This window comes from Marmota marmota, unplaced genomic scaffold, assembly GCF_001458135.2.
Source record: "Marmota marmota marmota unplaced genomic scaffold, marMar, whole genome shotgun sequence".
Taxonomy (NCBI): Eukaryota; Metazoa; Chordata; class Mammalia; order Rodentia; family Sciuridae; genus Marmota; species Marmota marmota.
The window spans coordinates 12,087,443-12,110,435 of NW_026000101.1; the positions used below are offsets into that span (position 1 = coordinate 12,087,443).

At 37.5% G+C, this 22,993-nt stretch overlaps 1 protein-coding gene across 5 annotated transcripts in view; it reads right to left on the reverse strand.

Annotated features, from left to right (window-relative positions):
- Invs (inversin) overlaps window positions 1–22,993 on the reverse strand; it is a 157,277-nt gene that overhangs the window by 32,864 nt on the left and 101,420 nt on the right. For all 5 annotated transcript variants that reach the window (XR_007340681.1, XM_048783301.1, XM_015492253.2 and 2 more), the window contains 5 exons: window positions 21,553–21,708; window positions 20,908–21,137; window positions 16,538–16,644; window positions 11,842–12,054; window positions 999–1,288 (listed from right to left, as the gene is read on the reverse strand). Coding sequence is in view for 4 of the 5 variants with exons in the window: in XM_048783301.1 (XP_048639258.1) it covers window positions 999–1,288; window positions 11,842–12,054; window positions 16,538–16,644; window positions 20,908–21,137; window positions 21,553–21,708 (996 nt within the window). In the remaining variant the exon portion in view is untranslated. The remainder of the gene's footprint in view (window positions 1–998; window positions 1,289–11,841; window positions 12,055–16,537; window positions 16,645–20,907; window positions 21,138–21,552; window positions 21,709–22,993) is intronic.

Genomic DNA, 22,993 nt, shown 5'->3' on the forward strand with positions numbered 1-22,993 from the left:
AAAAAAAAAAAAAAAAAAAAAACCCAATAGCTAAGCTATGGAACTAACCTAGGTGACCTTCAACAGGTGAATGGATAAAGAAAGTATAGTATATATACACAATGGTATATTACTTAGCCATAAAAAGAATGACTTGTCCAAACCCTAAATTAAGTAATCATGAGATCCCAGAGACAATAGTTTTTGCCACAAGGCGAAAACTATTTTCACAGTAACACTAAAACATTATTTGCCCTTTTCACTATGTTGGCATTTGCAGTTAGATTTATGGAGGTTTCCCACCATGCTCTAACTTATGAGTGGCTCAATGTGCTTAAAATCCTGGAGTTCTAGGTTCAGATGAACTTTTCTGAAGACCCTCTGCTGTCTCCTGGTCCAGGGTCTGGGCTGTATGGCTGGCAGGAGACTATTGCTAGGAGGCCCCTTTGCCTGCTGGGCTCATTCTGAGGGCTGGGCTGACAGGGTAGACAAAAATCTGGTTACAGTTTATTGCTGAAGGAGTTAAGTGTACCATGTGGGACTCCACTGGAGGAGAATTCTTGTAAGCTTGTGCCTAGTTTCCTCTGGACTTTATGATTGACATAACAAGTATGATATCATCAGATCCCCAAGCAATGATACTTAAAAGTGGGAAAAGTAAAGGTACCTAAATGGAAGTGAGATTTCCCCATTTTGCTCAGAGGAAAATGTTGAGGTACAAGTCACATATGTACCTTGTAATACACAGAGTCACCACTATGAGAACTGTGGAAAAGGAAAACACTCAACAACATTATAAACCAAATAAAATGGAATCCTAAAAAATGTTCTAGAAACCCACAGGGAGGGAAGAAAAGAGAAACAGAGGACTGAGAACCATAGGAAACAAACAGAAAAACAAACCACAAAATGGCAGACTTAAGTGCTAAAAATTATAATAAATGTAAATGGTTTAAATATGCCAATCAAAAGAGCCCATGATCCATGGGTTGGTATTAGATAACAGTCTACACACGTACCATATGGCTTTCTGGAGTCTGTTTCCTGAAGGTCTGAGGAAACATGCGGCTCCTTCTGAGAGGCTTTGCCCGGAGTCCCACCTGGAGACCCTCCACTGTCTCTGAGCTCAGGTCCTTGGGCTATGTGGCTTGCAGGAGGCTGTTTGCTGGGTGCCCTGCTCTTCCCGCTGGTCTCATTCTGCAGAATGGGGCTGGGTAGACAGGGAAGAGCTTGTGGTCTGCAGGAATCTGGGCTCAGGTGTCCTTTCTGTTGTTCTGCCTCTTTTCGCTTGTTTTCTTCCTCCCGCTTTCTGGAAGAAAAGTCAAAGAGGAAGAAGAAAAGTTTAAAAGACTATCATTTGCTGAGTGGTCCCTACATGGGACTGAAATTTTAAGAGGAGCTCTCACAGCATAGGTTTGGAAATTCACATTTTCCAGGAGCAGTCTTCACCTACAATAAAACCCCTCTCTTTTTATAACTCAGAGGGTGACTACACCAGACCTCATAACTCAAAGGGTGACACAGTCCAAAAGAAATCTTGCAGATTAATTTTGCACTGTTGAGACAGAAGACAGATGATCAGGCTATTTTACTGTGTGAGACAACACATCACCAAGGGTATGTGTGTCTCACAGGCGTGCGTGCATGCGTGTGTGTGTGTGTGTGTGTGTGTGTATGTGTGTGTGTGTGTGTGTGTGTGTGAGAGAGAGGGGGGGGGGAGGTATCTTGGAGCTACCTGAAACTCTACCCCTTTTCCTCCTGTTCCAGAAAGCATAGCAGAATGCATCTGAATGACAGGGATAGCCTCAAATCTGTTCTACTTACTGAAAAAAGACCCTTAACAAATCTTAATGAATATATGAAAAAATTCACTTGCAAAGCATCTCCCAACTGATAAAAACCCACCTAAGTATGAAGTACTACTACTGAGATCTAGCTAAGGACTGAAACCCACTCCCTTTGCAGATGAGGCCCAGAAGTTGTGTTAATTTTCAAAAGACATAGGCAAGTAGCTGATGGTTAAGCTGCAACCCTTAAGTAGCAACAACTAGAAGAGGGCTGGGCAGGGTGAGGCAAAGGGATTCCAGAAAGGGATAGAGTTTTAGGACAAAAGGGTTGAGCTAAGGGCAGGATTTGTTTGACCAATGTCACTAATTTGTAGGAATGGTCAAAGGAAAGATAGCAAGAAATAAACATAGTTATTTTATGAGTCTTGTCTCTACTGGGAACTGAAGATACAGAACAAGGATTAAAAAGTTGAAGTTCTCCCTAGAAGAACATTCTATCCAGAATTTCCAGCCAAGAAATCAGAGACCTAACCTGTTATGAAAGAAATGTTATAGCAGTGTGCCTGCACAGAAGAGGTGGTGATACATTTTATCTGGAGGAATCAAGAAGTTCTCAAAGATATTTGGAAATCTATGAGGCAGAGAGGATTTCAGCTGAAGGAGGAGTTTGGTCAGACAGGTAGCATGGAAAAACCTGCTTGGTTTTGCTGCTTTAGATCTTTGATTAGTGCTTTTGACACATTGCTGGCACTCAATATATATCTGCTTCCCAGCTGAGTCACAGTTACAGCTCAGGGAGAGACGACGATTGCCTCTTGAAGGTTCCATTTAGTGTGGAATGATTGGGGTATGGTAGAAAACTCTGGGCTGGGAAGTTTTCTAGTTTTGCTTCTGCCGGTAGTTCTGGAATGAAACACTCTCCTGTTAGGGACCCCATTTTGCTAGGTCCAGCACCTGTATGATAGCTCAGAATCCTGTTTCGATTTAGAGGTTTGTTTGGGGGCAGCTGTCTTTACAAAATTTGGGATTTTAAAAAATGAGACGGAGAGTTGTTTTATCCTTATAGCTGGCTGGTATCAGAGCCCCTCTTAGGTGACCCTGTTGAGACAAATACACTAATAAGCCTGGGGATAAGACTGACGGCTGGTAGAAGGGAAAACTTTTAGGGCCTAGGTGGTGACCAGCTCTGAAGCGCTAGAGAAAAGGGCTGTTCTTCATGAGACAAATGTTGGTAGCTCCTGACAGGGAGGGAGGAGTGGAAAGAACAGAGGACCAGGAAGGTGTGGGGAGGAGAATATGAGAGAACTGCAGAGGCAGGGCCAGGGCAGAGGAGGAAGCCTCCCATGGTGGGGTGACCTTGGGTCTTTGCTCCCCACATTCTAATGGACTGAATCACCTGGGATCTTGTTAACATTTTGATGTAGACACTGGGGAAGGACTCAATATTCTACATTTCCCACATGCACCCAGGGGACAGATGTTTCTGGTCCTCTGACCATGCCTTGAGCAGTGAGGCTTTAGAGAACAGGAGGGTCTAATATGAACTATTAACTGTACAGTGAGGGATAAGAAATGTGAATCTCCCCAGTGACACTGACTTTTTGTAAGGTCTACCATGTTCAGCCGTGCTTTCCTATGAGTAACCTGACAAGCTACAGAGCCAAGACACCAGTCATGGAAGCAAGAACTCCCAAGCAGGTATAGAATCTAGACTTCTCCAGTTTGTGGAATTTGAAGCAAAGTCTGTTCAGATCTCAAGGGACTGGGAAGACCCAGGTGATAGACATCTGGTTAAACTTTTTCAATTTGTTAATTCCCCTTCTGAAGGTCTTTCTTCCTGTATGGAGAAGCCCCTGACCTGGGGTCCAGGCCTATTTATCTGATAGTCTTCTGGAGAGTCTCACTGCAGAGAACTCGGCCAGATGGGCCTGGCTAACTCCTGTACAGCTCCGATGTTTTTATTTAACCCTGGTTTTGTTAGATCTTGGACAGCTGCTGACATTGAGAGTGCTGCACTGTGGTCACCATGCTAACTGGACAGCCTGTCATCATCAGTGCCTGGGATCCATATGGATGCCAGCAGGGGCCACTAAATGTGATCTGTCTGGAGAAGGTGGAAGCCCAGGGTGGCTGGGGTGCTGCCAACTGACCAGACAGCTCCCTCCTGGCAGGAAGAGGGAGCAGTGCTCTTCACACAGCACAAGGAGTAGAGCTGCCTTGAGAGAATGATGTTGGCCCTTCGACAGATGGATTGTCTGCTGTCCAGGTTGGTGTCTACATGGATCTCAATGATATCGAGGGAGGCTCTAAGGTGAAAAGTAATACTCTGCTATATGAGCAGTCGTTTCTTTTAGGAAATCAAACAGCTTTTCTTTCTTAATTCCAAGAAGTTGGTTCCTGGGCAAAAACTTTTACTGCAGCACTTTCTGGGCCTCTGACAAAAGCAGCCACATTAGAAAAAAAAAAAAAAAAAAAAAAAAGGATGTGGCTTTTTAGAGTAATGAGGATATCCAGAAAACAATGGGCTGTGCCTTCCAGAGGCTTCTTTGGAGGAGGAGGTTTACAGGGGAGGGATTTTCCATTTTAGAGAACTAAATAAGCAGAATTAGGAGAAATAATATAATCATCAAGATATATAATTAGGCCTTGTGTTCATGAATCTACTAAATGTATCTTTTAAAAAATTGATGACATGTTTAGCATTAAAGAAAACCTTTCAGATAGCACAAATAACAATCTCAATTGTCAGTATTGAATACTTGCTCTTCTCAATATTGTCTGAATCCAGCAGGGGTAAGACTTGTAAGCTGCTTTTGTCTAAGAGGTTCAGAAAATCATGGTTTGTGTTCAAGTATATTATAGGCATGAGCCTCTAAGGACAGTTCCTGTCATAAACCTGTCAAATGGTAATTTGCTCATGATAAGTATGCAGGGACTTGGAAATCCAAATACACAAATGTATAAATGCTAGAGTATTTTGTGAGGATATGGGTGACTAAGTGTGTTTGCTGCCCTAGGTAGGGCTAATAAGTGGTATACTTATAGAGATTCACAGTATTCAAACAAAAAGAGAGTGTCCAGTCCAGTCCTTCTACTTGACAGATGGGGGAATTAAGGCCTAGTGTGATGAATGACTTATGTCAGGTCTTAGACCCATTATAGAGGCAGTTACTGAACATTTACTTATTGAATTCTTACTATCTACCAAATACTCCAAAGCACTGGAGATCCAGACTTACAACAAACAGTCCCTGCTCTAAGGAAGTGACTATGAAGTGGGGAAACCAGATCCCTACACTTCTGCAGATAGAGATCGAGGTGTGATGAGTGCTAAAATAGAGGTATCTTCACAGAGCTCTAGGAAGATGTGGGAGAAAGTTGCTAATCAAACTGAGAGAGAAAAGGCTCTAAATTAAGGATGTCAAAATGGGGGAGGAATGAAATGAGAGAAGGCTATTCCAGGCAGAGGGAAGAGCACGAGCAAAGACTTGCCACTTGGCTCTCATTGAAGCTTCGACTCAGAAGAGATCTCGGAGACCAGTTGTTCATGTAATGTAAAAAATTTCTTATATAACATCCTGTAGAGATGATAATTCATGTCCTGCTGGAACATTTCCAGTGAGAGGAAGCTGATGACCTCATGAGACAGAAAAGGTTTAGCTGTAACCTTTTCAGTTGCTGTTGCATGGCATCTAAGGGTCTGTCAGAGTCGCTCTCTTCATTGTCAATGAATATCAGACATAGTAATATTTGGTCTTTAACTTCCTCCCAAGGGAATAAGAAAATGGTGTGTGTCTCAGGACCTCTGACTCATAGAATGTTAGTGCTGGAAGGGACCTCAAAGATCATTTAGTCCAGTGGCTTTTATCTTTTTTGTGACTTGTGGACATCCTTTGAAACTGAGATTAAAAAAAAACCCAACAAGTATAAATCCTCACCACCAAAATGAATATATGCTCCTGATATACAAAATACTGGATATAGTCTTAAGGGCATTCATGGAGCCCTGAGCCCATTCCAGATAAGAAAGCTCTTATTTATTTTACTGAAAAGTGAGGATCTGAAGTAGGGTGGCATGAAGTAGAACCATGGAAATAATTCCCTGTGGATCAGATGGCTTTCTGAGCACAGGAATCAGACACGTGGGTCAACCCTAAAGAGTGGTGTTGACAAACTGGAGATGTTCAGGGAAGCAGGCTGCAAAAGGATCAATTATAAAGTCAAAGGAATTCTTGAGGTAGGAGTTGGAGTATTATAAACATTTTCTTTAGCTACCTGAATGTTAGTTTATGGAAAACAACTTAGACATTTCTCTTTGGCTTCAAGATGAAAGGTAGGAAGAATTTACAGATAGAACACTCCACTAACAAAATGAGGTGTTTTGAGAAGTGCAGATTCCTTGTCACTTGACACAGAGCAACTGAAGAAAGTTCAGGATGACCAAAATCTCAAGTATGAGAGCGTGGAAAGGTATTGGTAAATGGAGAGAAATGAGACTTGGAGATATAAATGGAAGTAAAATGTTGGAGGGCCTTACATAGCATCATGGCTGGTGTTTGAGAGTATGTAGAGTTGTAAGACAGAAGAATAAAACCAAATGGACCTAAAAGAACATTTGAAAGGAGGAATAAACAGAATCAGTGGTAGAAGCACTAGCAAGGAAATAAGAAGGTCAGAAGAAAGACAGGTTATTGTAGGTTTCTCACAGTGAGTTTGAAGTGATAGTGACTATTGGACATAGGAACACTGAATGATCTGATGTGTTGACAAGTGACCAAGAATGGCAAAGTGGAAGTGCCCAGGAGGCAACTGATGATGTGAGATCAGAGTTCCAGAGGTCAGGATATGAGACAGATTAAGGGATTATCTACAGACATGAATTAATTTAAAAAAATTTTCAGACAGGGTCTTGTGTGTTGCTCAGACTGGCGTGGAACCTCTGATCCTCCTGCGCCAGCCTCCTGAGCACATGCCACTGCACTTGGCTCTAAACTGCATTTTTAGAGTGGATACATTTTCAATGGAAAACAGTACAGCATGAGCAGAGGTCTAAAGAGTAACCTCCAGGTCTGACCTTAGTGTGGTGATGGCATACTTAAAAGATGTGAGAGGAGTCAGAGAGAGGAGATCTGAGATGAGAGAGAGAAATAAGAACCTGGCAAAAATGAAGCTTCAAGGAAGAAGGATGATCAACATAAACATGGTCTATTTTAAGAGTGCACTCCACTCTGCACTTTGGCAGGTAAATTACAGTAATGTTCATTTTGGCAACAACCTAGGTAGTGCACTGTGAGTTATAAAGTGCTTTTAAATGGATTATAGATATTTCTTAAATAGGAGTTTCTAAAATACCTGCCTTAGTAAATATGACTATGACTTTTCTCTCTTCCAATTTCTCTATCATAAATTAGGGACCACTTTACTTCAAGTTTAATAAGTTCCTTTCATATCTTCACTTGAAGGAGGGTGATTTCTGCAATCCTAGCATGATTAAATGGGAAAGGTACATCGAGGTAACATGATGTGTCTGGCCCACCTTAGTCGATGCTGCAGCTGCAACATTCTGATTTTTGTTTCTTAAAGCAAAATCGAAAACAAAACTAAACATTGACTCAGATTTTAAGGAATAATTCTTGAAAAATAAAATTAAAACAAGTTAAATCAGTGAGTCTCTTCTATTGAAATATTTCATTTAGGGATCTATACTACGATGACTGTGGGAGTGATGGCTGAACTCTTAAGAAACTTGTTGATCTCTAATAACAATACCCAACAAAGGAAAAACTGTAATCAGGAAAGAGTGAGTACAAAAGATTGCAGTTTTTTCATTTTGTCAATTTAAAAATATTATAACAAGTAAACACAGCTCCCATTTAAAAAGGGCTTTTAAAAAGCAATGTTAGGTTTGGGGACATAGTTCAGTAGTTGAGCACTTGTCTAACATATGCGAGGCCCTTTTTAGTTAGTTTTTTTGCTGCTGTGAGGAGAAGACCTTATAAGAACAATTTTAGAAGGAAAATTTTACTTAGGGACTTGTAGTTTTAGAGATCTGTCTATAGATGGCCAACTCCATTCCTGAGGCGAGGCAGAACATCATGGCAGAAGAGAGAGGTGGAGGAAAGCAGCTCAAGACATGGCACCAGGAAGCAGAAAGAGACTCCATTCAAGGGACAAAATACATACCCCACCCCAAAAGCACACCCCTAATGACCTACTCCTCCAGCCATACCCTACCCACTTTCAGTTGCCACTCAGCTAATTCCTATCAGGGGATTAATTCACTGATTGGGTTAAGGTTCTCATAACCCATCACTCCACCTCTGAAACTGTGAGTTCCCAAATAAACTTTTCCTCCTCTAAAATTGTTCTTTTGGTCACAGTAACATGACAGCTGACTAAAATAATCCCTGAATTCAATTCTTGGAATGGAAAAACAAAACAAAACAAACAAAAAACAGCCAAAAACCCCCAATCTTCCAGTAATTAACTGGAATAATAACTAAAAGGGAGTTTGGACTAGTTTCTTAAATCTCCTTGTTGTTTCAAAACCCCTAGACAGGAAGTCAGGGGGTCCAACAAGTTCATGTTAGGAAAATAAAAAAAAAAATTAAAACCACTATTGCTATTTAAGCAGGCCAATATTTTAAGTCTCCTCCTCTATACAGGAGACCCGTTCACAGGGTGGTTCTTGGTTTCCACTTCTAAACTGACTCAAAAATATGCACATCTGAGCTCAGTTCCAGGCACATGACCTCTACAGGCCAAGGAGAGGAAGAAGAGGCTGCAAATCACTAATGATGCAGACCTGGGAGTTTCTATAGAACTGGAGAGCGCCTAGAAACCAACTGGTCTAACATGTCATGTTTCACAAATGAAGAGATAGAGGCCTACAGAGAAATGCTGTGTTTGAATCAACACAAGTAAATATCAGAGGCTGGATTTGAATCCAGGTGTCTTCCCACTCTACCAAACCCTTTTTATCCTGCTAGAAAGGGAGTTTGGGAGAAAGCAGGACACCAGGGCATCCTCTTCCCAATAATGAAGTGGAATGTGTTTGTTTTAATACACATTCCTTCAGGGACATAGAAACTCAGCCACTCTGCTTTAGTATACTTAGGTAAGTATAACTGAATTCTGAAAACAGATTCTCATACATTAAGCTGGAGTTTATGGGAACATCTGTAGGAGTCAATATAGTATTTTATTCACCTTATCTGCAATTTTGCTTTCCACAGTTTTAGTTACCCACTGTGAGCCTTGAGCCAAAATATTAAATCAAAAATTCTGGAAACAAACAGTAAGTTTGTTTATAGCATGATGAAATCTCCTACTATCCTTTCTATTCTGATCAGGACATAAATTATCCCTTTGTCCAACATAATCCCACTATATATGCCCATTACTCACTTAATGGATATCTTAGTTACCAGATTAACTGTTGCAGTATCACAGTGCTATTATCAAAGCAAACATTATTAATAATGGTCTCAAAGTGCAAGGGTAGTAATGCTGGCAATGTGAGTTGCCAAAGAGAAGCTAGAGAGAGACTTTAATGGGAAAGATGAAGTACATTAAAATATTTTGAGCAAGAAAGAGATAACATTCACCTAATTTTCATTATGGCACATTGTTGTAATTGTTTTATTTTATCATTATTGGTTTTAATCTTTTACTAAGCCAATTTATAAATTAAACTTTAACATGGGTGTGTGTGTGTGTGTATATATATATATATATATATATATATATATATATATAATGAAAAAACATAGTGTACATAGATGTTCCTTGATTATGATGGAGTTACACTCTAGAAAACCCCATGGTAAGGTTAAAATATGGTAAGTTGAAAATGTATTGAATACTCCTAGCCTACTCTGGATCATCCTAGCTCAGCCATCAGTCAACTCCCCATGGAATTGAGGGGCTTACTGGGACTGGGGCTCACTGCTGCTGCCCTGCATTATGAGAGCATATCATACTGCACACCACCAGTCTGGGAAAAGATCAAAGTTCAAAATTTGAAGTATAGTTTCTATTGAGTGCATTATTTCTTTTGCATTATCATCTTATGGTCAAAAAATTGTGAGTCCAAATATTGTAACTTGGGAACTGCCTACCAGGGTTTGGTGCTACCCAAGGTTTTAGGCATCTACTAGGGATCTCGGAATGCACTGCTCACGAATAAAGAGGACCACTGTAAAACATTCCATCCCTTGTAGAGAGTGTATGCTTGCAACTCAAGACAACTGGTCACATGTGTTACCTACTTGTGGTTGTCACTTGTGTACAGAGAATTTTTATAAGAAGGCTAAGACAAAGACGACTGTGTGGAGACTTTAATATTGGATTCCCAGGTAGGTGAAGAGACAAGAGCCTAATGAAGAGTACAAGATGTGATTTCCTAGGATGCCATCTACTTCTGTAACCTCAAAGTCACAGAAAATTATGTCTTTCCATCAATTTTTTCTACTAAGCTGACATTATTGTTAGTATTCCAGTATTATTTAACCTCTCACTAAAATGATTTCATCTTATTATTTTTAATGGCTATTTATTAATATTTTTAATGGTTGTTTATTATACTTCCCCCTTTGGGTGAAATATGGAAGAATTCAGGAGTTGAAGGACAGGAGATTTGGAAACATTCAAGATACAATCAGAAGTTAGCTTCCAAGAATCTGCCTTTTGAGCCAGGTGCAGTGGTACACACCTGAAATCCAGATACTCAGTAGGCTCAGGGAGGATTGCAAATTCAAGGTCTGTCAGAGCAACTTAGCAAGATTCTGTTTTGAAATTTAAAAATGGGGTGGGGAGGTGCTGGGGGCTGGGGATGTAGCTTGGAGGGAGATCACTCTTGGGTTCAATCAATCCCTAGTACAAAAAAAGAAAAAGAAAAAGAAAGAAAGAAAGAAACTGCTGGTCATCTTCATTTTAAGAGGCTTTGATATCTGTGTTTGCTAATGCAATATGCTGATGATATTTAAAATATTCCTACCTAACCTAAGTATAAAAAGAAAAGGCAAACCCAAGCAGAATCTACAGTCATTTATGTGATATAATCACAATGTGTAATAGACACAAATGGCTATTTCATACATTTGTATCATTTTCCAAAAAATGTTAAGTCTTTGAAGTAAGGTCTTTGTTTTTAGTTACCATTTCTCCCTAGGATCTAGCCAAGGATGGTGTATGTATAGTAAGAAGTTCATCAATATTTCTTGAGTAAAGCAGTTTACAATTGGCTCTCCATATTCACAAGTTCTGCATTTGTGCATTCAACAAACCACAGATCAAAAACATCTAGAGAAAAATTGCATCTGTGGTGAGCATATATAGGCTTTTTTCTTGTCATTATTCCTTCTTTATTTTTTGTCTTGTCATTATTCCTTAAACAATATAGTATAACAACTATTTATTTACATTGTATTAGATATCAAAAGTAATCTGAAGATGATTTAAAGTATGAGAAGGATGTGTATAGGTCAAATGCAAATGCGAGGCCATTTTATATAAAAGTTTTGAGCATCCGTAAATTTTGGTATCAACAGGGAGTCCTTAAATCAATCCCCCATAAATATAGAATAACAACTGTGTTTAGTACAGATTCGTTAAAGAATGGGTGAGGAGAGTCAGTTTTTTACAAGGTAGTTGCATTAATCAAATCAAAACAAGACTTAGTTTAATTTAGTAAAAGCAGGTCAGATACTGGTGTAAGTTTCTTTCATAAAGGCAGGAAGGCCAAGAAGACAGCTTATTTATTTGTAGTTTATACTAGGTAGCAATCCCACCCCTAACTCCCTGCCATGGGTGCTGGTGACAATGGTTTGTTCCTGGGTTAGAACACCAGGAACAAATCTATATGGAATAGCCACCAAATGGAGGTTAGGCCCTCATCTTTCATTGCAGTCTTAGTCTGGTGACGAGAGAATGGTGAACAGAGAGGGAAGATGACATGGGTACAGGGACCACAAGAAAATCAAATTCTCTCCTGACTTACTCTCCTAATACCGCCCCCACCTCCTTCCACCCTGATTCTGAGCTGTGAGAACAAAATCTCCATGCTCACACTTACTTAGCTGCAGCATCTTTTCTCAGCTGCTCATGCTTCATAAGGAGATTCTTCCGGTCTCGAAAAGCTTTTCTGACCTTGTATCCTTTGTAGACAGCTTGGATTTTGAAGGCGGCAATATCTTGTATGGCTGCAATGGACAGGGCCCCATGCTCCAAAAGGAACTGGATTACTTCATGGCGCTCACCAAGCAAAGCATAATCAAGAGGTGTGTACCTGATGCAGGAGGAAGAGTTGTTTTTTGTTTGTTAACAAAATGAATTCAAGGTACTGGTAAACAGACAATATTCTCATGCAGCAAAATGAATCATTCTAAGATGCAGAATATTCTCTGGGCAAAGTCAACCATCTCTACTCAAAGGCTATTCCTTTTTCTTCTGAGGGATATAAAACAAGGTTGAATATGGCTGTGGGTAAGATGCTTTGTGCTACTGACCATGCCAATTCCTGAGTTTGACTCATTGGTTCACAAACTGGTGACTATTGAGAACACAGGATCATGTTCCTTCTTTCTCATGTACCAGATAATAACTCCCACTCCTATCTGGTAAAATGCTGCTAATTATATTCTGTGAGATTCATAAATTTGAGCCCATGGTTACTGATATTTAATGCTTATGAAATGAAAAATATACCTCCAAATGGAGAGATTTAATATATGATAAAGATGGCCCTTTAAATCATTGTGGAAAAAATTAAAGTATTATATAAATAGGGTTGCTACAACCAGGTAGTCATCAGGGAAAAAAGAGATTCTAATATCATGTCTTACACCAAAGTAAATTAGGGATGGAGCAAAGATCTAAAAATCAAAACAAACAAACAAAATAAAACAAAGGTACTAGAAGGTACCATGGAAATTTAAAAAATACTCAAGTGGGGTCTGGAGTGTAGATCAGCGGTAGAGGGCTTATGTAAGTATGCCAGAGGCTCTGGGTTCAATCCTCAGCACTTTAATGCAAAACAAAAAAATACTAATGTGGGAAATCCTTTCTTAAAAAAAAGATATGAAAATCAGAAATCATAAAAGAGTGTTAAATCTGATTACATAAAATGAACAAAATTTTAGGGCTAGGACTGTGGCTCAATGACAGAGCACTTGCCTTGCAAGTATGAGGCACTGGGTTCAATCCTCAGCACCATATACAAATAAATAAATAAATAAAAGGTAATGTGTCCATCTACAACTAAAAAAAATATTAAAAAAAATAACAAAAGTTTGCAGGGCAAAAAACATTAAGACTTCCTGTTTTAAAGAAAATGATTACTTTATATAAATGATATGTTAAAAATTCAAACAGTGAATAAAAGTACAAAGATTGAAGTAAAAGAATAATCTCTCAATGATGGTAGTGATGAATGTCATTTCTTAAACAACTTACTTGATGTTTCTAAGCCCCAGCTTTTTTTCATATATTAAACAAGTTAATATGGAGAAAATGAAACCATGAACATAAAGAGGATTGCACTGTGCCTGACATAAAGGAAGAAGGTCTGGGAATAATAAATATTAGCTACTACTGTTAGGATCGCAGGCCCTACACTGCAGTATGGTTTGTGATACTATAGATGCTCATCATAAATATCACTTCCACAGGATCCAAACTTCTATAATGACTGCCACTGATGCTGAGTGCTCTCTGGATGACTATGACTGTAGACTGCAATCAAAAGTGTTAGGAGGAAATCATCAGCTGGTTTGTGAGGTGGAAAAAAATGATGATTATAGGGATGCGATTCGACTTGGATAATTATTCAATGATTACAGGAAAAAAAAACTCTCTTAAAAACTTACCTCACAGTCACAGTAAGACATAAAAGGAATAGGTTTTCAGAATAAGGGTAGTTTGATCGCTTCAGCAAGGAAATTTGTAAGTTCAGAATTTCTTACTGAAACCCTGAATGCTAAAATTAAGGAGCTCTCATTTTAGGAAGGCTCAATATGTACTCCTGTTCAGGGACCAGAAGGCCATAGGTTGAGGTGCCTACATAAACTTTCAAACATTATTTATAAATAGATGGCATTTTATAAATTCAGAAGAATTCTTAAAATTTTTATTATATATTCTAAAATTCTTTTTTATGGAAAAAATTAGCATAGAGTAATTGAACCACATGATAGTAAAACTAAATTCACTTTAAGAGGTCATTAAGTTCAACACTTTCATTTTATAAATGAATAAACAGACCTAGCATGGTTAATCAACTTGCTGAGGATTATGTAATCACCTTCTACAGAATGCAGACTAGAATTAAGATTACTGAACAATTCCCAGTTCAGTAATCCTTCCAAAACACCTCTATCAATTATTGAATGTCTCCCAAAGAACAAAACTCCTCCTAAAATCAATGTGTAAACAACATATGTATTTAATAAGCTTGAGAATTTTCTGTAATTATTAATATGTAGTGTTCTTCATGTGGAATATAAGCAGGATTACCAAACTCTGGTTAAGAAACATAAGGCTCAAACCATGTCTTTACTTAGGAATATGACAAAAAGAAATAATGTGCAGCATAATCCCCCTAAAGAATGTTGGAGTGGGACTCAGGGGACTTTTGTGACCCTGGGAATTCTCCTAACTTCTCTGAGCTTCTATTTCTTCATTTATAAAAGGGCGGGGGAAGGAGGAGAAAAGAACTAGGTTTCTTGGGCTGCTTCTGGATTGAAAACTACATATTAAATATTTTTATTATGAAAAGATAATTTTATTATGAGAAATCTCAAGCACAAAAAATAGAATAGCATAATAATCCTCTGTGTACTCAATACCGCAAATTAACAATCAGAATGACTTTTTGTTATGTTTGCTTCTTCCAACCTCTTCTTTTTCATTTTGTTGAAGTGTTTCAAAGCAAATCTTGGAACTCCTATCATTTTCATCTTCATCCCTAGTTCAATTTAGAACCATTCAAGTACTGTGAATATTCCCATCAATGTTATATTGTGACTGTCAGGTACTTATTGACTGAAAGCCAGCAGAAGTTGGTAAAAATTATGTCTATACAATGTACATCAACTGGTTAGTGTCAATGCATGAGAAGTAAAAATTAGTACCACATTGATGGTAACCAGCCAAGAAACAATGTAGATAAAGACAAGAGATAAGACACAATTGGACCTGCCATACGGGAATGGTCTGATGGGATCAGTGGAATGCCTAAACCAGAATGTCAATAAATATAAAAGGCAGTGCCAACTTCTGACACTTGTACATCAAGGTGCATTACTAATGAAACATTAAATGAGACTGGGATACGGCCACTGTCTCTTTTTATTTACAGATTGGCAAGTATAGTTAGGAGGATTTTTCCTTTGGTTTTCTAGTCTGCAATTAACGTATGTTTATTCCAAGGGGCAGTAAGCACTTTAACTCATGCAGTGACTTAGGTTTGAAATTCAAAGTTTAGTATATAAATAGGAAATGAATTAAAAAAAACATATATTTTCCATTATTTCTTTAAAAAATAGCATCTAGACAGTGTATATTGTAAGAATAAGTTCTTCATAAACACAAATCCTCACTAACTCTTAGATTCCTCATTTTTCCTTTCTGTTTGTTTTAGAACTTCAATGGGAGACATCTTCAGTTCTCTGAGGAAAGGCTCTGAAATAGGTGCAAAGGGGTTGATTCAAGAAAGGAGAAATGTGCCTCCGCTGAGATAGTTGATTTAAAGAAGCCCTTCCTTTTCTAGAAGGCTTTCCACCTGCTAACAGCAAGCAAGAACTGGTGGTGGCTAACAGATGGGGCCATTCTAGTTAGAGCAGCCATGAACAGTGACAACTAATGTGTTGACTCGGGCCAAAGGGGGCCTCTGCTATGGAGGTCTGGTCACAAACTGAGTGGTTACCTGCAAATTACTAGAATTCCCCTGAGACTACCAAGAGTCTCTCTTGCTTAGACTTCATATTGTGTCTTGTTCTTTTCATGGGTTTGGGTCCCTGGATAACAATCACAGCATAACTCTGAGAACCTTATGTTATTCAAGAAAGTTGTATCTAGAATAGATGCTGACCTTTCATTTGAGTTTCTCCATATGTTTTTTTTCTTTTTTCTTTTTCCTTTCCTTTTTTTTTTTTTTGGTACTAGGGATTGAATCCAGGGGCATTTAACCACTGAGCCACATCCCCAGCCCTTCAAGTTGCTTAGGACCTCGCTAAGTTCTGAGGCTGGCTTTGAACTCATATGATTCTTCTTCCTCTGCCTCCTGAGCTGCTGGGATTACGAGTGTGTACCACCACACCCAGCTCTTCATGTTTTCATGCTAGTGATGGCACCTTTTTGTCTACTAACTGATAATGTGTCTCCATCAAGAGAAACATCTTGAATATGTAACATATTCCACTAGCCTCACTGAATTCTTGGTCTTGGTCAGTCAGGATTTCACTGACCTCATGCTAGCCACCAGCCAGAAGGAGCTCTAAGTCTCCTCATTTGCAAAATGTGAACCTGTCTTAGGTAATATCATATCTAAAGTCCTGAATACCTATGATACTCTATGATTCTAAATAAATATTGCATGGAACTTTTACTCCTTTTTCTGGTTCAGTATTTCTTAGTGTAGTGTTTCCTTATGATTCTACTTAGTTTTGAACTTGAGATATCTAAACTTGAGATTTTTTTTTTTTAATCTGGCAGAAAGGATGTGGGATGAGCAAGAGCATACTCTCTCATTTTTTTTCTTATCCACAGCTTACCTCTCTTCATTGTTTTCCATCTGATTAGGGAAAGCAGCAAAGTCTAGTAATAATTTAATGGCATCAAGGTATCCATTGTTACAGGACCAGTGCAAAGCTGTTCTTCCCTATAAGCATGAACAAAATCAAGTGTACATGGAGTAAATATTTTTGGACATGTGACTATTTATGCTAATTAAAAATATAAATAATCCTCCCCTTAAACTTTTCAATTATAAAAAAGGATACTATTATGTACACAGTGGAGAAAACCGTCAGCTCTTAACCAAGGGATCATAACTAACACTATGTGAAAGTGTACCATATACCATTGGAGGTGATATCTGAGAAGGATTCAATATCCCTTATATAATATTCCAACCAAAAATGTAAAACCTGCATCTAATTATGAAGAACCATAAGACAAACTCAAACTTAGTCAAATTCAACAAAATAAACATCCTGTATCCACCTCTCCCCACCCCAGTACTGTGGCTTACAACCCTACAGCACTTTTGAGTTATATTCCCAGTCCTTTTTATTTTTTTAATTTTGAGACAGGATCTTGCTAAGTTGCTGAGGCTTGCCTTGAAATTGTGATCCTTTTGCTTCAGCCTTTGGAGTAGCTGGGAACAGATGCATGCGCCATTATAACTGACCTGGTGGCCTGTATACTTAAAAATCTTCAATGTCATGAAAGATAAAGCCATGAAGCATTGCAGGATATTTCACAGTGTTAATGGATATAAAGAGAAAAAGTCCCAACCCTAATTTTTTACATCCAATAACAGAGTTTCTAAATATCTAGGGAAAAAAATCTCACAAAATTAAAGGGGACATAGTCAAATCTATTATCACAGTGGGAGATTTTAGTGTTTTTAAAATAACAGTTGATAGGAAAAAAAGACAAAAGAGCACTAAAAACACAGAAGACACAAATAACACAATTTAAAGATCTGTTCTAAGTGACCCTGCATTTAAAAATGACAGAATTAGCATTCTTTTCAAGAGTACACAGAATTTTATCAAAATCAGTCATATACTGGACCATAAAGAAAGACTATAAAGAATAATGTGCTCTCCTGCAAAATGTCCATATCCTAATTCCTGGAACCCTGTTATGTTATGTGGAAAGCAGGGAATTAAGGTTACTAATAATCTGATTCTGAGGTGAGGAGATTATCCTGGATTATCTGGGTAGGCCTCACGTATTCATGAGGATCCCTCTAAGGGAAAGAGGGGGCAGGAGAGTGTCAGAGTGATACAGTGTAATAAAGTCCCAACTAGCCGTTGTTGGCTCTGAAGATGGCAGAATGGGGTCATGACCCATGGTAAGTGAACAGCCTCTGGAAACTGGGAAAATTAAGAAAAAGAATTCTCCCCTAGAGCCTCCAAAAGAAATACAGCCCTGCTGAATCTTAAGTTTTAGTCTAGTGAGACTAATTTTGACTCCTGATATCCCAAACAGTAAGATAATAAATTTATGTTTTTTTAATTTGTGATTAATTTGTCACAAGAGCATAGGAAACTAATCCAATCGATTAAAAAAAGAGAGAAAGAGAGAGAAAAAATGCCTAAGTGCCTGGAAATTAAACAATATAGTTCTAAGTAATCTACAGTTCAAAGAATAAATCAAATTAGAAAGTAGAAAATATTTTACCTAAATGACAGTGAAGGTACACAACTTAATCCAACTTGTAAGATAAAGCTAATGCAGAGCTTAGGAGAATCATTATATATATATATATATATATATATATATATATATATATATNTTTATGATTTAATCTTTTTTTAAAAAGTATTTATTTTTTAGTTATAGGTGGACACATGTCTTTATTTTGCTTTATGTGTGCTGAAAATCAAACCCAGTGCCTCAAGCATGCTAGGCGAGTACTCTATCTCTGAGCCACAACATCAGCCTAATGATTTAATCTTTTATCAAAAGAATCTAAGGGGAAAAAAGAATAGTGCATCAAACCTGAGGAAAGTGGATGGCAGGAAATAATAAAGATGAGAGTAAACAATTATCAAAATAGTAAGCAACTTCAAAATGTATAAAGTCAATAAAGGCTGAAGTAAGTCCTTTGAAGATCAGAATAAGCCACATAAAAAGTTAAAAAAGAGAGAAAATACATGTTACCAATATATAAAATTAAGATGAGGAAGTCACTACAGGTCTTACAGACATAAAAATGATAAGTGCAGATATAGCCAACTTTATGCAAATACATTTGACATATTTCTAATAAATTATCTCTTACTAAACTGAAAGAAAATTAAACTGATTAGAAAAACTGATTAGAAAACTTATTAATGGAACTAAATTAACAATCTTTGTACAAAGAAACCCCCAAACCAGAAGACTTCAATAATAAATTTTTCCAAATAGTTAAGGAAGAAGTAACATCACTCTTATATAATTTGTTATGAGAATAAAAGAGGGACTATATCTTGACTCTTTTTATAAGGTCATTGTTAACTTGTTACCAAAATCTTACAAACACAACATAAGAAAGGAAAATTATAGGCCAAACTTTCCATGAATATAGATGCAAAAATCTTAAAATATTAACAAACATAATACATCTTTATATATAAAAGTGCATAATACATTATAAGTGGGGCTTACTCTAGAAAGGTAAGAGTGGTTTAACATCTCACAAAGGCAATCAATATAATTCACCATATTCACAAAAAAGAGGAGAAAAATAATATGACTTTTGTTGATAGATGCATAAATTTTACTTGACAAAAACTATGGTATTTAAAAACTCTTAGCAACTAGAAATATAATTTCATTCAATGGTGAAATATTGAAAGCTTGATCTTTGAGAAGCAATTATGAGTTAAGTATGCCAACTGTCACCAATTCTATTCAACATTGTATTGAAAATTCTAGCTAGTTCAACAAAATAAAACAAAGAAATGAAAAGTTTGGAAATAAAGAAAAATGATATTATTTACAGGCAGTAAGATTATTTATGTACATAATCCAAACTACATATAGAAATTAATGGAACTGGAAAGGAAATTTGTATGCTACTTATAGGAGAAATAGGCAACTTGGTAAAATATAAAAGGTATGACAAATTATAAAACATGCATTCCTAAGAATATAAAGACAAGGTCTATATTTTACATGTTTTTCATTATGATATTTTTACAAATAGTAACAATCTTGATTAAAAACTTGCTTAATGAGTTAGTAGAGAATCTGTTTTCTGACTTGGAAAACATAGTTTATGCTAATATTTTAAAAGAGTTAAAATAAACTAGTACCTTTCCCCCCAAAAAAGTTAATACCAGCTAAAATGAGAAAAACTAATATATTACTACACAGCTGGGTGGAGTATAGATTGACCAATGCCTTTCAAATATTAGGTTGGCCTTATGATGTATTATGGCTGAAGCACATTTATATATCATTTGTTGTCAGGTGCAGTGGTACACACCTGTAATCCTAGCAACGTGGGAGACTGAGGCACACGGATTGCAAGTTCGAGGTCAGCCTCAGCAACTTATCAAGACCCTGCCTCAAAATAAAAATAAAAAGGGCTGGGGATGTAGTTCAGTGCTAAAGTGCATCTGGGTTCGATCCCCAGTACCCTGCCTCCACCCGCCCCCCGCCCGGTAAAATACACACACACACACATTTACATATATGTACATAATTTACATATATATATATATGTGCACTATTTTTTGCTTTGATTCAATATTCTCACTTAAGGGGAATTATTTTAGGAGAATAACTCAAAAGGAAAAATTAAATGCACAAAGATGATTCCTGCAATATCATCTACAATAATGGAAAAGTGTCAAGCAACAGGAGGTTATTTATTTAATTATAAAATTTGGGTTAAAGGCATAACTTGAATCCTGACTCACCCATTCCCAAAGGTTGTCATTTTAGGGTCATGATTGAAAATACATGAGTTTCAATTTCCTTATATGTAAAATGGGAGTAATAATAGCAAGTACTTTATAGGGTTGTTGTGAGGATAGAACCATCTATTATATTTAAAGCTCTTAGAATTTTGGAATCTTAAGAATTCATGATCATGAAAAAGATTATGTATCAAATGATAAAATACTGATGATCATTTTAAGTGAACAAAATATGGGTCATAGTCATATATTTATATACATATACATACATAAATATGACATATATATCTTTTATAGAAGCTATAGAATGACTCCCAGTCTATTTAATGACTATGTTAGATATAAAGACTGGTTGAGAACATGGATAAATAAAAATCATAATTGTATGGATTTGTAGGTGATCTCTTCTTTGGTAATTTGTTTTATTTAAGTTTACAACAAAGAAGAAACATTATAAACACTTTGTAGCAAACAATATAGAAAAGACCAAGGAGTTCTACCTCTTTGTCTTGAATGTTAGGGTCTGCATTATTTTCCATGAGCACAGCCATGCAGTTGATATATCCCCCATATGCAGCACACTGCAAAGGGGTTCGTCCTGCATAATCTTGCACATTCGGATTGATCTTATTTTCTATTAGAATCTGGCAAACATCAGCATTTCCTCCCAGTGCTGCCCAATGTAGAAGAGAATGTCCATCTTGGTCAACTAGATCTACCCTTGCTCCACCTGGGAAAGCAAAAACATACTGAAATGTGTAATGGAGATAGCATTTATCAAAAAGAATAGAAGTTAAAAAACAACAGTCCCATCAACACTTTACTCTCATTGAAATGCTTCCACATGCCTAAGTCTACTTCAGAGTTTTACAACCAGCCTGTAAATTGGTCAGGGTAGGAATCACTCCCTTTTACATCAAAGGAAACTGAAGACTAGGCAGGTGAAGTGACTTTTCCAAAACCAAACAACTGTCAACAGGTGGAGCTGGGAGCAGAACTGGAGTTTCCTGATACCAATTTGGCTGTTCTTCCCTTCACCTTTTTACCTGGGTGGCTCTTTGCTGTGTAAAGCTTTATTTCCAACCAAGCATGCAAGAACTTCTACCTTTTGTGAGTGATTTAATAAGACTACTTGATTAACTAACCTTTAATAAGTGTCTGAATCACGTCTTTGTGTCCCATCTCACAGGCTCGGAAAAGTGGAGTATGTTTCATGACATCAGTAGCATCTACTTGAGCATCATTTTCCAATAATAACTTCACAGTGCTAACGTGGCCAGAAAGGGCAGCGGCATGTAAAGCTAAAAAGGAAGTAAAAGAAAGTGACAAACTCTTTAACAACTTTACCTTTTTATTAGTCTAACTATGAATCTTTTCCTCTTCTGATTTCCCCATTGTTTTTGGCTAAATGCAATCCAAATTGTAAAGATTCTCTAGTTTATTTTTCACTTTTGTAGGTTTCTCATTTCCTTCCTATTCATTTGTATTAGTCATACCTCTCCCCACCCCACACACTTCTTCTACCTTTCTTAACTCATTGTTTTCTTCCTTTCCATCCTGTTGGTCTGAAAATGGCACCCTCTTCTCAGTTACTAGTTTATTTAATCTTTCCTCTTTTAGCGAGCAAGAGAACAAAAAATGACAAGGAGAAAAGATTTAAATAGCACAGGCAATTCTGCCCATCAACCACAGTTCCATAAGGGGCCACGTGACATGTCCATAACTAGACCATGTCAATCTCCTGTTCCTTCAGCTGGCTACATGTGCCACTCCTTTGGTTGGTCTGTGCTCTGAAAGCACACACATCTTGTTACACTGTACATTTTTCATACTACATGGATCCAAATGCAAGCCAGCGACTTTCTCAGGGTTCAATTTAAGCAACATCAATCCTTTTGAACAATGGAGAAAAAACTGAGAGGTGAAATGTGCTCTCCTCTCTGGTGCCTTTTAAGGGGTTTTAAAGAGTAATTCTGACTACCTGTGTTTAATGGTATGCTAATGCTGATCCCTTCCTGTGTTACTCAACCGTAGTGTTTGACTTAGACAGTCACTCTAGGTTTGAATTAGCCATACTCACAGTTTAGAGGCTTGTGGAAGTTCTTTTTAAGTATGATGGCTCTATAGTGCTTAGAATAATGTCTATTTCATACAGAGTGATCCACAAGCAAACCTGGGATGCCTGTAAAAGTGTGGACTTTTGGGCTGGGATTGTGGCTCAGAGGTAGAATGCTTGCCTAGCATGCGTGAGGCACTGGGTTCGATCCTCAGAACCACATAAATATAAAATAAAGACATTGTGTCCACCTATAAATAAAAATATAAAAAAAGTGTGGACTTTCGGTCTGGGTACTACTGGAATGCTGGGAATAAAATAGACAAAGTTATAGTCTAGAAGAGGAGCAAAGCAAAGCAAATATAAAACACTTTAAAATCCTATCAATAAATTGTTATACAGTGATGAACAGAATAAGAAATGTATGTAATAAAAGGTATTTTTTTATATAGAGAGTGACTGGGAGACTGTGTGTGTGTGTGTGTGTGGGGAGGTATTGGGGATTAAACCCACTGGCACTTAACCACCAA